Source organism: Brassica rapa, chromosome A08 (genome assembly GCF_000309985.2).
Source record: "Brassica rapa cultivar Chiifu-401-42 chromosome A08, CAAS_Brap_v3.01, whole genome shotgun sequence".
Taxonomy (NCBI): domain Eukaryota; kingdom Viridiplantae; phylum Streptophyta; class Magnoliopsida; order Brassicales; family Brassicaceae; genus Brassica; species Brassica rapa.
The window spans coordinates 18185906-18201762 of record NC_024802.2 but is presented as its reverse complement, the minus strand read 5'-3'; the positions used below and the strand labels follow the sequence as shown (position 1 = coordinate 18201762).

The 15857-nt window shown below is 35.1% G+C and overlaps 3 protein-coding genes and 1 long non-coding RNA gene across 7 annotated transcripts; 2 read left to right on the top strand and 2 right to left on the bottom strand.

The window, feature by feature from the left end:
• Positions 1-1746: 1746 nt before the first annotated feature.
• Positions 1747-2343, top strand: LOC103835429. Its single transcript, XM_009111599.3, has one exon. It carries the CDS (start codon positions 1846-1848, stop codon positions 2104-2106), a length of 261 nt encoding a protein of 86 aa, XP_009109847.1. The 5' UTR covers positions 1747-1845; the 3' UTR covers positions 2107-2343.
• Positions 2344-2876: 533 nt separating this feature from the next.
• On the bottom strand, positions 2877-3547 carry LOC117125660 (probable E3 ubiquitin-protein ligase XERICO). Its single transcript, XM_033276727.1, has one exon. The coding sequence runs from the start codon at positions 3491-3493 to the stop codon at positions 3086-3088; it is 408 nt and encodes a 135-aa protein (XP_033132618.1). The 5' UTR covers positions 3494-3547; the 3' UTR covers positions 2877-3085.
• A 445-nt stretch (positions 3548-3992) lies between these two features.
• Positions 3993-14302, bottom strand: LOC103835586 (protein JINGUBANG). 4 transcript variants are annotated; one of them, XM_033276724.1, is made up of 4 exons: positions 12500-14302; positions 5092-9818; positions 4623-4735; positions 3993-4506 (listed from the first exon to the last, which is right to left on the bottom strand). In XM_033276724.1, the coding sequence occupies exon 1, from the start codon at positions 13878-13880 to the stop codon at positions 12612-12614; it is 1269 nt and encodes a 422-aa protein (XP_033132615.1). In that variant the 5' UTR covers positions 13881-14302; the 3' UTR covers positions 3993-4506; positions 4623-4735; positions 5092-9818; positions 12500-12611. The 4 variants fall into 4 exon arrangements, with proteins under 4 accessions (XP_033132615.1, XP_033132616.1, XP_033132614.1 ...); XM_033276725.1 differs by having other exon boundaries at positions 5209-9818; XM_033276723.1 differs by having other exon boundaries at positions 4623-6814; positions 6873-9818.
• LOC117127206 lies at positions 13676-14952 on the top strand. The gene is made up of 2 exons (XR_004450027.1): positions 13676-13908; positions 14333-14952. It is a non-coding gene; the product is annotated as an uncharacterized LOC117127206 (long non-coding RNA).
• Positions 14953-15857: the final 905 nt, after the last annotated feature.

Sequence of the window (15857 nt, the reverse complement as noted above, 5' to 3'; positions counted from 1 at the left end):
AGGAAGTTATAGCTTATTCAAATCTAAAATTGACCATATAAACACAAAGAAGGATAACTCTTTATTCATCTCGAATCCTCTTACCTTTCATATTGAAATTATGAACGACAAAACCGAGATCGAAGCTACCATGGAGAGTACTGCAGCAGCAAGCACTGGCGGGCTATCTCGTCAGACCAGCATCACTAAGACCAATTGCCTTTGTTCACCGACCACTCACCCGGGCTCATTTAGGTGCAGGCTACACCGAACTCCTTCCCTACAACGTACCAAGAGCGTTGAGGCAACAAACGTACTTCAAGATTCTATGGCTAAGCCGGGTGCTTCTAGCACCGGGGATGAACCGGCTAAGTAGTCGCTGGAATAGTAGGTTCGCTTAAGTGTTTTTTGTTCTTTCGAGTATCATGGATCTTTTTGCTAGCTAGTGAGTAGTAACCAAACAAGGTTGCGTTTCATTTTTGTTGTTGACCAACGAACTTTTTCTTGACGTAGGCCTATAATCTTCTTGGACCGGACACCAAAACAGGTTAAATTAGTCGATTCTCAACCGCCGGTGTTTGAAATCGGATCCCTACAAATTTTCTCCATTTGGATGGCCAGCCGGATAGTAACATTTCTATTTTTCATTTCTTCTCTGTGTCTTGTATTTATTGGCTTTATGTATTACTTAAGAGTGTGTAAAACATTTAAACTCACTAGATGTTAGAAAAAAAACATTTAAACTCACTATCTTCGAATGTCTGATACATATATTTATTGATAATTTGTTCACTTATCAATATTGGTTCAATATTTCAGATGTTTAAATTTTGTCAAAAACATATATTTTTTTCTAGGTATTAATAAATTCGGCTCCTTAAGATATTGGCCTTTAAAGTGCTTCAAAGGGCAGTATGTATAAAATTGGTGTCTATCATGAGACTACAAAGGACAACTGTAAAAACGAACTTAATGCTGATAGCCGGGTGTAGTTGACTGGATGAATGCAAGACGTTACATTGCTTAGAGCAGTTAAATGTCAACTTCACTTCTGAATATCTGACATGGTACATTTCTAACCACTGAGCTACTCCAACTCCGGATTAGTTGGGCTTCGGCATAGTTTAGATTATTCGAGAAAATAACTGTAAAAACGATTACAAGTTGGACCCTCACATCCTCTTTCTAAGCCGCTTGGGCTTGTTTCATGGTGCAAAGTCAAACCAGGATGGGCCGGATCAACCTGGTTTGCAAAAAAAAAGAAGCTGCATCTCTTTTTGACCACGCAACAAATACAAATCTTTATATAGGACCACGTTTTTCTTACGTTCTCCACTCAAAATTGCGCATTATTAAGGCATCTAATTCGATCAAACTAGGACGAATAACCAACAGTAACTACCTTGTCTACCATTTACCGTTCCTTTCATACTCATGGCATATACCTTTGAGGCTTTGAACCTTATAACCCGTTGGCCCACGTCTCAAGGGTCCCAATAATGTGGTATATGTATTGTAAAATGTTCTCGAATCAATAAACTTGCTTATTGTTGAAGCTAATTATCTCTTAACCCTATATCGTATTAGATCCTTATCTATTAGACTATCATTATACCATATTTGTAGACATGTGCGTCGAATAATTTAAATCGGCCAAATCCTTCAATATTATATTGCTATATTTTCTCGCAAATACATAATAAAAAGGGGAATACGATTCACCCTCATCTTTTTATGTTTTCTTCATGTACCACATTACATCCCTTATATAAGGATACTTCCTATAGTTTCAAAGGTATCACTAACAAAATCATATTCAAGAACAGAAAAAAAAAAGAGCTAAAGAGGGTTTTCATTTGAAGAAGAATGACACTTGGAAACTCCTCTAACCACAAATCTCATCATCATCCTCGTCATCAACGCGACTCGGTGAAGGAGTTTCGAGTTTCCTTTGCAGCTGAAGAACCGATCCATGTCTTGGAGTATGAGGATATGAGGAGGACTCAGAGCGAGAGAATGAGTAGGAGAGAGGCTACAAAACAAGTGGATGTTGACAAGGAAGCAGATGAATTCATCAAGTTTGAGCATAGGAAGTTCTGTAAGTGGACGACGGCTAAGAGCATCTAGAGCCGTCTAGTCCATTGGGGATGAATAATTAAAAAACAAAACAATAAGGACATATACCATATTTTATATATATATTATTGAATTATATCGATGTATTGTGCTCTGTCTTCTTCCTTTTTTCTTGTCACTATCTTCTGGTTTCTTACTGTGGTTACTTTTTGTAAGAAAATTGATGTCGTTTGTTTCCTTTATCTAAAAGGGTGCACGGAAATAAAAATCTAAAGCTATAATTGGTAATTTTCTTGAGTACTATCATTTTAGAGTATTTACATTTTAAATTTTTAATAGGTATTTAAATAATTGAACAATAATAATTACTAGAAATAATACGAAAAGGCAAAAGTCAAATTAGAATTCTAAGACAATAACATCGACCATATTATAAATGACTTTAATTAAATTTTAATTTTCTTTGATTTAAATATCAATTTAAATATTTGAGCGATAGCAGTGTCATTAATCCAACTTTACCTAGTTTTATTATTTGGATGAGTGTTCGTTCGATTCATGGCTTTATCAAAATCCATATTCATTTGTAAAATCAGTATCCCAGGAATGGGTCAAACGTTTCTAGATTCATATGTTTTCTTTCTTAATGTAGAAAACCCTAATAATCTCCAAATTTCAAACAAATGTATTCTAGATCAGGTGCAAAGCCATTGTTTCCTTAGCCTACGCTCTCAAACCCTACTTGATTATCGCATTAATTTACAAATACAAGACATAAGATTTCATGAATATAGTTTCATCTAAAATGTAAACACAGGAGCTTAAAACACAGTAATTCAAGTCCTTTATTATTATGAAAAAACCCCCTTTTTCATTACCAAAAAGGGGGAAAACATAAAACACCAAACGGGTAAAAAAAACATAGGACGTAGCAGAAAAAGAGACAAAACAGAGGATACAGAATGTTGGTGTTTTCATAACAAAAGCAAAACAAAAATGGAAAGAGTTAAACAAGATAGTTCCACCACCACTAGAGAATGGATCTGCAAAGAGGACAGGTTGTGTGATTATTACCGAACCAGTTGTCTAGACAAGCTCTGTGGAAGAAATGCTTGCAAGAAACCAGTTCACTCACTTCCTCTTCCTCTTTAAACCCACAAAGACACACACAACACTCAACACCTTCCTCTTCTTCTTCATCTTCTTCTCCTCCTCTGTTCTCACACAGAGACTTGAACTGCGTTATCGAGATTCTTCTTCTCCTCCTAACACAATCCTCTTCACGCTCCTCTATCTCCATGGAGTCTTCAGTATCGGATCCGACAATTCGGAAAACGGACATCACCATGTTCTTTAACAGAGTAACTGAAACAACCGTGTTCATTACCAGAAGTGGTAGTACTCCTTCTGACGCTGTCGGAAATTGCGAAAGGCCCATGTCTTGTATTTTCTTATTGTCGTATCGTTTACACAGAGATTGTGAAGCGTGAGTTAAAAGTTTGAGAGTTTGAAAATCTTCCAAAGGGAGAGAAGAAATAGAGAGAGAGAGGAAGGATTAGCCGCCACTCATATACCGGTGGGCGATTTTTTTTTAACTAGCGGTGGTCTAACCACGTGTAACCACGAGAGAGGTTGTGGTTAGAGACTCATCACCTCTCAATGATTGTGGTGGTGACTTGATATTTGTCTTTTATAACGAAATAAATCGAAAATTGTGTCTCTCTGTTGTGTTTCTGTGGTTACTGTTTCTCTGACACGTGTTGTGAACAGCCATCCAGGTGGTGCGCTGTGGAGAGCTCATTGTTCTCCCGAGGTGAACTCACAACTGACACGTGGAAACTCAAATCTCACGGGTTGTTACGTAAGCTCGTGGCTCCAACAAAAATGGCATTCTCTTGATCCATGCAAGGCATCAGCCTATTACACACTTGCGAATGTGAATAAAAAGAATGTAAGTTTCAGATTTATTGATGGGTTTTAACATTACAACAAGAAACAATACATGTTCAAGCTTTAAAACTTTATCAGCTGGAATATACATAAGAATCAAAAAACTAAATACTGAAGAGTAACTGTATAAAGTACCCGGTTTTGTCATAGTAGAGGTTCAGCGAGTTCCATCTCGTTCGAACTCTGTTGTTGTTGTACAGAGTCAACTCTTCGACCTCCTACAAAGTCAATCCCGAGAAGTTGCCATGGCCAACATACGTAGCTAGCTCTGTTTGAACTACTCATATCTCGATGGGTTTCTAACTCTTCAACTTTACGGTTTAGCTCTTGCATTCTTTCCCTCAGCCTAGTTGCCCTATTGTCTGCGAGTTTTAGAGATCACTCTGCTGCATCCCTTGCTCCCATGGCTGGTGCTGCCGTCTCCTCCTTGAACTTTAGTTTCTTCTCTGATTCTTTAATCGCTTGTTTTGCCTCTTCAAGTTCTTCTTTAAGCACATGCAGCTGAACAAACAAAGGAGTCATAAGAGTTCAGACCATCACTTATATAAATTCAATCATGCATTGACAAATTAAAACAATTAACTTGACAACTCTACAGCAAGCAGAAAGCCACTCACATTTTCATTCGCTATTCTCTCCTTTTTCTTTAAGTTGTTCTATTTGCCGCATTCTCTAGTTAAGCTCCTTTGTCTGAGAGTCCAATTGTTTCCTCAGAGAACTAGTCTCTTCCCTGATTGATTTACAAAAATAATGTGGTCGACGTAAGTTACACCAACAAAAGCAAGAAAATGATCACTGCAGTGGACAAATAGTTACTTGTGCGGACTTTCATTAAACATCAATTAAGATGTCGCAAGCACATGGGGAATCAGATTCCTACTATTTGGACTTGTCTGGATAATGATACATATGAATCCTAGGCAACCCTATGCTCTGCTCTGAGGTAAACCAACTCATTTACTTTACTAGCTTCATTCCTAGACTTATCAATCTCCCTAACGAGCTCCTCCACTATCTCATTCGCACGCTTGATAACACCATAGGAAGACCTGAGAAACTCTTAAAGCTGCTAACTTTACCAGATACCTTCTCAATCCCCGACACAAGCATACGAGACGAACTCTCAATCTCCCCTTTCAACGCATCTCTATCTCTAACAACCTCATCAAGCTTAAACTTCATCTCATCTTTACTTTTACTCACACTCTCAAGCTCCTTTGAAAGTCTCTCCTTCTCCTTAAACGCTTCGTCTCGTTCCCGCTTGGACTCTTCGCGCTTCTTGATCACCTCGTGAGCGAGAGCCTTGAGCCGATTGAACGACGCTTGGAGATCCGATTTCGAACTCTCGGCCGCTTCTCGAGCCTTCTTCTCGCGATTAGCTCCGTCACCCTCTCGTCTTGTACGTCTTCACGAGGAGGATCGTTTAGAGCAAGGGGAGATGGTTCGTCGGACTCGACGTCGCTGAGGACAGCTTCTGCGTCCTCGTTGGAGCTTCGAATCTCGGGTTTTGATTTATTTTTTACAATATTTTAACTTACTCCTTAGTTACAGAACTTGATGGGAAACTTTTCATTTGCTTTAGGCCCAACCGTGGTAGTTAAGCCCGTTTAAGAGTTTAATTACAAAAATTATATTTCAGTTACATGCTAAAAATTCGATAAATTAATAAGTGTCATAAATTAATAAATTTTACTGGTTCCGAACCAGCTTCTAAAAATATGACACAATTCAATAACATAAGAAAATAATAAATTTATATTTTGTTTTTATTTACAGTGAAATTTATCTTTAAGTTCTTTTAAATATTTCTAAGTACATTATATAATTGAATAAAAACAATATAAATTTATAACCATAAAAATTTAATCAATATACATATACGGTAAAATCAAGTATACTTTATATTTTTACATAACACATATTTTAAAATATATAAATATGAAAAAAAAGTCTGTAAATTAATAAAATCAATGTCCTAATATTATTAATTTATAGAACTTTTACTCTATACACTATAGAACTGAATAAAAAAATATAAATTTGTATACATAAAATTTAATCATTACATATTCTTCATAATTTTACATAGCATATTTTAAAATATATAAGTATAGAAAAGAAAATTTATGCAAATTAATAAAATATCAAGTTCTAATATTATTAATTTATAGAATAATTACTGTATAATGTTTTATCATATACAAATCTATGCATTTAGATTGGAGGAGTGAAAAAGTCCGGTTCTATTATCGAACGGCGAAAAACCATAAGTAGCAAGATAAGAAAAAAAACAAAGTGAAAAAAAAAACCATAGTTGACAATAATTTACTTATGAATTACTAAATTATTTGATAGTCTTTTAGTATATGCAAAAGTGTAAGTAGTTCATTAACAATATAATTTTTAAAAAAATATATAAGTTTGCCCCTTGTTTTATAGTATAAATTAAACTTCAAATAAATATATGTACATGTTGACTAGGCCTAATATTGACATGCTCTACAGACTATTAATTATTTCACTTCAACGGTTATGTGAACTCTCTTCTTTTGTCAAACATACTTTGTGCATAAATGTAGTGTGGAAACATAGATAACAGACTTGACATTTATAAGCTATAGTTGGTTTTATTTCGTTAAAAAGTTATACTAGTAGACTTATTAAACTTGAGTTATGAGGTCGTAAATCGCGAGACAGCAAACCCCAGAAGTCAGTCCACAATAATATCGTACTACACTAAATATAAAAGTATAAAACGGATTTATACGTATCCACGTACGTATATATGAGGTAACGTAAATATTCATATCTTAAGAAAATCAGCTAGGAAAGATGGTTTTCTACAAAAAAAAAAAAAATATTCATACCAATATATCTCTAGATATACGCTTAAAGACATTTGTCATCTTCTACTTAATTCTCCTGCAGCAAATGAGATACACGTGAATCCATACTTGTGAGATGATGAGATCTTTAGGGTTTTTATGAACTTCCAATAGTTATATTCGAATTTGCCCAATCCTCATGTTTTCGGTCTAAGGTCGTAATCGGAAATCAATCTTCTCCACTAACCGTAGAAGAAGCCTAAGTTTGGGCCACACATATATATATAGTAAGATTAATATCTATACGTGAATAGAAAAAGGAGTATATCATCATGAGAACTGAATTCTTTGGTAATAAGACGAGGTCAAGTTGGCCAACTTGTATGTCTACTTTTCATTCTCACGGTCACGTACACGTATTAAGGTATGTGTCAAGTTTGTCCACTTTTGTCACACAAGATGGGTCTTCTCATTCCATTTATTTGGAAAAATGTGTGATGAACAGTCCATGCATTTGTCTGACCGTCGTCTCAGTAGTAGAAAATAGTACAAGCAATATAAACTATGATTAATCACAAAAAAATTAAGTAATTCAATTTTTTTTCTAATAATTCACAGAGATGTAAGGGATTATATGTAAATACAAAGAAAACATCTTCTATAACTCTTTTAATGTATTATATATTTTATATTTATAAGTATTTTATATAATGAAAGTACATTATAAAATCGGTCACACATACCATGTGACTGGCATTGTGGTAAAGACCTATGATTGCTTTATTCGAGAGGCCTCGAGCTACAAATTACAATGAGAGTGTTATGTACACAATTCTCTAGTTGTAGTTCACAGTCCACATGCTGTTTTGATCAGTTCTCCCTATGCAGAAAGGGGATATACATTGTTGGATCTTCACAGAAAAGATGTGTTCATTTTGATATTACATTTGTTGAGGTTGTGTTCCCTTAACTCTGATACGTAGGAAAAAACAGTTATTCTGTTTCAGGTGACTTCGAATATTCTCGGAGTAAAACGAGGAACTTTGAAAATTAAGCAGTCAACCTTCATTTTGAAAGAAAAAACAGTCAACTTTCATATGCTCATAACGTTGAAGCCCTGAAGTGATGTGGTGGTGGCTGAAGCTCTACCACTTAACATAATCTGTTTTTTATTCAATGAAGCAGAGTTGGTCCAGTTGGACATATGCAAATTCTCATTGAGCAATATACAAAAATGTTCTAGATATATTACAGATTAGTAAATACAATTAGTGTCATAATCAAGATTTTATTCGAATATTAATGTAGCTACTCCTTTTGATCGATTACAAAGTCCTTAATACTATGGTCAGATTTTGATATACCACCTATAGTGAGGAATAGACTATTACTAACTACTACTCATTCAAAGTTTATATAGCCATTTAGCTGTAATGGCTACGTCCATATACTCGGACTCCAGTATTATTGATTGGTTGGCAAAAAAGTATTAAAATTTGTTTTGATAATAAGTCAGCACCATGTTAAATGTTAACTAATTAAAATGTACTTGTTTGACCAAAGACAATAAATAAAAATGTATTTTATCATGCAATTTTTGTAGAACTATTTACAAGTTGCATTTTATGTGATTCATCTTTGTCCAGTTTCTAAGTCGCCCTTGTTTTCTTTGTCGGCTTTTCCAAGTAACATTCTTTAATATTTCCAAGTAATTTTCTTCCTATGAAAATGATTTTGTACTTTTTTGTTTATGCTAAAGAAGCTTGTAATTCCATTTTTCTGATCTACCTATGAAAAGGAGATGTTTCACTATAACTGTAGTTTTGCTTTGTGTAATCAGAATGAATGGATTACAGTCTATCAGTGATAGTTTATTCAATAGTATAATCTTATCCACTGGTATAAAAGTTTGAGGCCTTTTTCATTCAGTATAGTCTGATACAAAGTTTTTTTTAGTTTTTTACCAACAATATTGTTTGTCAAAAAAGATTCCTTCAATATTAGAAAACATTATTATAGTGTGGTCTGTCTACTCTATCTTCTCCACTTCTCACCTTAATACAAGAGATGAAGCACCTAACGAATTACTTTTTTCTCGCAGATTCTCACTTTGGGCTAAAATACATCAATGATCATTATACAGGTAAACACAGTAATTATGTTTTCCTGGTAAACTCACATTTTTCGACCAAGAAAAAATTAAACACACATTTCTTTTGAATTCGTATCGCACTAATAGATGTTATGTGTAAAACTAAAAATTATACTTTATAGGCCTAGGAGTTAGTCTTTTTTTTTTTAAACACTAAAATTATATTATTAAGATGAGATACATGGTGGAATGCGGTTGTAAGATACAAAGCCAGCAAGCAACGAGTACTTCTGGAAACTAGGCCAGCAAGCAACTGAATGCTTCTGGAAAGTAAGCCCTATCAAAAGGGAAACAGCCTAGGAGTTAGTCTCGATTTCAGTTTTAGAACAATTTTAGCTAATTTCGTCCAAGACAAGAAATCTTAGTTATTTTAAAAAGTTATAAAAATGTCTTATCCACACTCTCACGGGTCTTTGGACTTCTTGTTTCGGTGTATCTTATGTGTCTTGAAAATCTCACTTTGGTACATTAACTTTTGCATGCGAATATTTATAATGTACTCCCTCTGTCTAAATCTAATGTCCACCAATCATATTTTCAAAGTATATTTGTCTAAAACCAATCACAAACCTCTACAGAATCTAATACAGTGCAAATGTCATAGACTTATCAAACATCACCACATAGATTTCCCCAGGTTTCAAGGTGGCACAGACAGCATCTTCATTCCTACGCCTGAAAACATGTACATGTGTTTCCACTCGTTCGGTTTATCCATTTTATTAAACCACTAATGACCTTGTTATTCTTAATACCACTATTAGTTTATTACTATCCTTTGTTTTGTAATCTTACATGACACGAATATATAAAAGAAAACTCTTCTGTCACGTATTGTAATAAGGGAAATATGCCTGTATAACCAAGAAAAAAAGGATAATTCATGAAGTAGTCAATTTCCCTAATATAACGATACACAATGTGTCTTTTCTATAATATTGCCATCCTACCCTTTCATTTAACCGGTAAAACCTGCAAAAAAATTATAATCTAAATTATTAACTAGTGATTCTAAAAGAAAGACGTGGCCTTTAGTTACTCTCACACAATTAACAAAGCAAATGGTAAAATATGGAAAGGTCAATAGATTCATCTTCATATTTGAGCGATTAAGACGCCACCGATTACATTTTTGGTGAGTTTGTGGAGAAGAAGACCATTATCGAAGGCTCGGTAGGTGACAAAAGGCGTGAGTAAGACGGCACCGTAACGGCGGTAACACAAATTCACATTGCCTATTATGTAAGTTGTTTTACTGCTCTTAAATTTTCTGAATTTTCATTCATTACATATTACATGTCGGAATCTGATATTGTAAAGTAAAGAAACCAGAAGTTTGGGATTTTCTGTTTATATACATGGTGCTTGTACTCCATTTGCATGACAATATAGTTAACTGTGTATATACATGGAAATAGACCTGATGAAGATAGCTATGTCAACCTCTAATACTTTGTTTGTGTGAATTTGTAAATAAAATATACTATATAGAAGTAAATAAAGTAGTATAGATGTCTATTTCCATAATATATAAACTATATTTTGGTGGGTGACTGTGTTGTATATAAATGGAGTAGTACATATGTCTACCCGCATAGTATAGTAATTATTATGTTAATAGTATAGTATATGTTATAGAAGTGGTTTTCAGTTTAAAAATAATGTGTGTTGACATCACCACATAATTAATCATCATAATTTAATACGTGATGTTCTGTGATGTATGAAATTGTTGATGAAATTGTCTCTGTTGATGGTGAAGGATTGTGGTGAATAATAGAGTTTTGAAGACTTGTGTGGCGAGTGACATGACTTGTTCAGTGGCGATCACCTCCATCTATACAATCGAAACTATTGTATTCGTTTCTGCCGCAATTGTCCCTCTTCTCATAATTCTATGACTGTATGTTCTTCTCTTCTATCTAGTGAATCAACAACAAAATTATTTTCTCCGATGCGGTTGCATGTACTATCTTCACTGATGTCGTCAGATATACTTATTTTTTATTGTTGTGAATGACAAACAATATTGAATGTATTGACCTTTCCATATTTTATATTGATGTGTATATGATTTTGTAAAGAGAAATAGTATATTAAACATAAATGGAATAAAATTTATTATGACATCAGATAAAACATAATACAATGTGATGTTGAGTCGAATGGTTTATATTTATTATGATTTATATTTAGGTTTATGGTTTATATTTAGGTTTATATTTATTATGATTTATATTTAGGTTTATATTTATTATGATTTATATTTAGGTTTATATTTAGGTTTATATTTATTATGATTTATATTTAGGTTTATGATTTATATTTAGGTTTATGGTTTATATTTGGATTAGGGTTTAGTGATTTAAGTTTAGAGTTTAGTATTTAGAAAGTGAGGGAGTATGGTTTTGGGTCGGCATGAACTTCTTCCTTGCAATCATATATATTTCATAATCTCACCAATAGGTACTATGTTATTTATTTTATTCCATGTTATTTGGGTTTATGATTTATATTTAGGTTTAGGGTTTATATTTGGGTAAGGTTTAGTGATTAGAGTTTAGGGTTTAGTATTTAGAAGGTGGGGAAGTATGGTTATTGTCGACGTTAACTTTTTTATGCAATCATAGACATTTCATAATTTCACCAATATGTACTATGTTATTTATTTTGTTCCATTCTATCTGGATTTTGGGTTTATATTTGAGTTTATTGTTTATATTTGTTTTTAGGGTTTACTGATTAAATTTTAGGGTTTAGTATTTAGGGGTTGGGTGAGATTGAGATAATGTTTAGTATCTAGGAATTGTGGTTGGGATATGTTTAGTATTTAGGGATTATAAGTGGATTTATAATCCTATACTACTTAGGTGATATGGAACAGAACATTCGTCATATGTATGTAAGATATACATGGAAACGTCTCCCATATATTTGTACTTATATTATTCTATCTAAAATATATAGTATGGAACTACATTCTTGTGGCTTTCTCCTACTCTTAAAAACAGAAGAGTTGTAAACCACAATTGTAAATTTATTGCAGTAAATCCATCATTGCCTCTCCCCAACCGCCCACTCCACTGTCTTTGTTCGTGATTATATTACTAAATTACAAACAGGGTTCTATTCTACGTTAGTCATGTCGAATGGAAACGTCTCCCATATATTTGAATTCTATCTAAAATATATAGTATGGAACTACATTCTTGCATTCTTCGTTAAACACCGTTGTTTTTTTCACACTTAAGCTTTTCATCAACTCGTCTCTCTCCATGTTTTCCTTCCTTTACTTTTGAATATGGTTTACCCACGCGCTTTATAAAGTGTGTCATTGTTATTAAGGGACACAAAATCACCACGTTGTTTTTTCCATGAGTTGGAACCGGTAACTTCTTATGTATAAGGACATAACCGGCAGAAAAGAAGGCAAAAAGCGAACGAATGCATTACGTCAAAATCTTGTCCATTCCCTTGACTTTATTTTTTTTTGTAGCTACTCAGCCAATTAGCCCATGTAATAATCCTTTTTTGTAAAGTGACGGTTAAAAAACGCCAAATTGTTGTTCGCCAAACAAATAAAATAGTAATATCACAAAAAGAAAAACAATAAATAATTATTTAAAAAATCATGAAACGAGATCCGTGTAAACTGAATTATCCGGTTTGGTGACGGAGACCTTCCAACACTTAACCTCCCCGTCAAGACTTCCACTAACGATTGAAACGACACCGTCTAACTCCGAATCTTTAACCGCTGCAAGCGACTTAACCGGCTTCGTGTGACCGGAAAGCACCTCCAAGCAACTATAACAACCATCTGTTCCGCGCCGCCAAATCCTGACCGTCCGATCAGCAGATCCACTTAGAAGCAAATCGGAGACGTTAAACAAGCTCAGAATTGCTTTATCGTGTCCCCTCAAAGCACCACTCACCGCCATGTAACTGGAGCTGTCCTCTCTCTCCCAAACCAAAATTGACCGGTCACACGAACCGGAGAACAAAACCGAACCATCCTCATTTAATGCCAGAGCGTTAACCGCCGATTTGTGCTTTTCCAAAGTCGCGACCAACTTGTACCGTTTCGAATCTGCGGGTTTCGCCCAAACCCGGATACGTCTATCCGCGGATCCAGTGTAAACGGTGCCGTTAGTAGAAACGGCGACGGCGTTAACGGCGTCATCGTGCGCTTTAATAGATTCCTGGCAACGAAGGTCGGAAGCTCTCCATATCTTCAAGGTCTTGTCCCAAGAAACGGAGTAAATGAACCCGTTATTAACGGCGAGAGCGGTAACGGCGTCAGCGTGTTCGATCCAGAGACGTTTTTTATGACGGCGAACCTGAACGTAGTTTTTAGGAAGAGCGAAACGTCGCAAACGGTCGTTTAACGTGGGCAGAGTCGTTAACTGTTTGTAACCGTTTTTGGCGGTTAATTTCCAAACTCCGATTTTACCGTCCTGATGAGCAGTGAAGATTTTTTCACCGGAGAAACCGACGGACTTGACGGATCCTGAGAACGGATCCTGGCCGTTGAAAGTGTCGAGATGAGCACACATGGCGCGGTCGTAGATGCTGACTTCGTGTCCGGAGACTGCAAAGACATAACCGCCGTTGACGGCGAGACAAGTGACGGGGAGACTCCGTTCCCGGAGTTTAAAAGAGGAGGTAACGGAGTGAGAGACGGTGACGGCGAGAGTCTCGGCGGGGATTTTCTGGAGAGAGGGAACGGAAGGGAGGGTCTGGAGAGAGAGACTGCTGTGGAGGCTGGTGGAGCCGGTGGCTTCGCTGAGCGAAGATGACGTGGCGCTGTCGGTGGAATCCAAATGCGTTGGAGATTTTGGTGTTCGTCTTCTCCGGGAAGAATGTTCTGAATCGAACAGCCATGAGATAACCCGCATGCTCGTTAAGTTTCTCTTTCAGTTTCTGGTAAGCTTCGATTGGTGAGAGATGTTTTAGCTTCTTGTAGGTGAAGGTAGAGATGACGAAGAGATATGCAAAGTATATATATACTAGACTAGATTTACAACCGGCTCTTTAAAAGCCCCAGACTAAAAGGTTGTAAGTTTATGTATTTTAAAAAATTGACAGATTTTTTTTAACATATATTAAAAACATTAAATATTATTTTATTATTTTTGTTCTATTTTAAAGAAAAACAACTAAAATTTAACACATATTTTTATATTCAGATTTTCAAGTAAATACATTAATTAAAAGGTAAAACATCAGATTTTCAATATACATATTATATATATAAAACTGAAGTATCATGTAATATATTTGAATTATTGGGTATTTTGGTAAAAGAAGAAGCATAGTCAAATACCCAATGCCAATGGTGTGTTTGCAGGGTAAAGAACAAGAACTCAAAAATCAATGAAAAAGAAAGACATTAGGTCTGCGTTACAGCACTGATGAGGTTGGAAGATAGCGCATGAGTCAAGGAGAGAGTAGGACACTGTAACTATGAGCCAATTCTATCATCAATAGCTAAAACTATGATGTTTATGAAGATGTAGACGCACTTTTTGAATGTTGAATAATTGCGATCAAAGGAAGTAAATGAACGGGTGTGAGTGCATAAGTGGGAACTTGGACGAAACAAGAGACTAAGTGTAAGAGATTGGTCACATCGTCGCTGGAAAGTTGCTAACTAAAAGAAAGACACAATGAATGGTGTCAATGTCAGAAGGGAGCCACATTGAATAGCTTAACCAGATGGATAAATAATGTTTGTTTCTTTTTTGGTAAAATAACCAGATGGATAAATAATGTTTGTTTCTTCGTAAAGAAACTATACAAATTGGAAAACTCAGGTCGTTATCTTGAGTAGACTGGGAAGCAGCGATGACAGGAGATAGTCAGCCAAGAATAGTGAAAGGTTGGTAGGAAGGTTCATGCAGTCTTTCTCATATGTTTCCCAAGAACCTACAATCTGCTTTGTACTAAGGAGAAATATCAGCTGTTTTATGCGACTTTGCTTTAGTTTGCCATAGGTCTATCACAAGTCATAATATACCTATGTAAACACAAAACAAAAATATGCTTATTTGACAAACTAGAGGAAAACATTTTTAAAATTGACCAATGTGAAACCAGTGTAGCCTAAAAAAAGATTAAACAACTGACACTAAGCCTAAATAATCACCAATATAGATTCGCTTCATGTCTTTTAGGGCCTGACTAGTTCAAACGCAGCGATTGCGGTTGCGGTTGCGGGAGTTTGTGGATGCGGACGGTTGCGGTTTCTAGCGGTTTTAAGAGATTTGTACAACTGGTACTGCGGTTAAAAAGAGTAATACACCAATATTTGAACCCGTACGCACTATGCATACCGCTCTTTCTTCACTCGTAGATGGGTCCATCACTGAGCTTCTAAAAGTGAACGATCCTCAACACCAACCGAGAAACTTGCTTGTGACTACACCCTTCAAATTCCATGATGTAATATTTTTTTTAGTGAAACAAAGTTGCTTCCCTTCATAAGTTGCCTAGTACTTGTAAGTGGAACTACTAGTTATTACAATTGTAGAACTGACGTCTGAATATGAATGACCATGCATATGTTTGCAGCCTACTTGACAAAAATTCAAAACCGGATTTGGGTACAGCCGGATAAAACATTGGTCTCGGCTCCAAAAATTTTGGACAAATTTTATATAGATAAAGGCCTCCAAATTATGAAAACAATTTTTTTATAAAATTCCTTTAAAAAATATTTCAAGCCCCCGAAATTTCAGATCCAGCTCTGTAAAAATTATATTTAAACTAAATATCTCAGTTTAATGTTTTTGATAAGCAACATTTACTTCAAACAGACAAAATAATAGCAATTGTATTTTTTTCTTTTTGAAACTTAACAAGGACAAACTTCC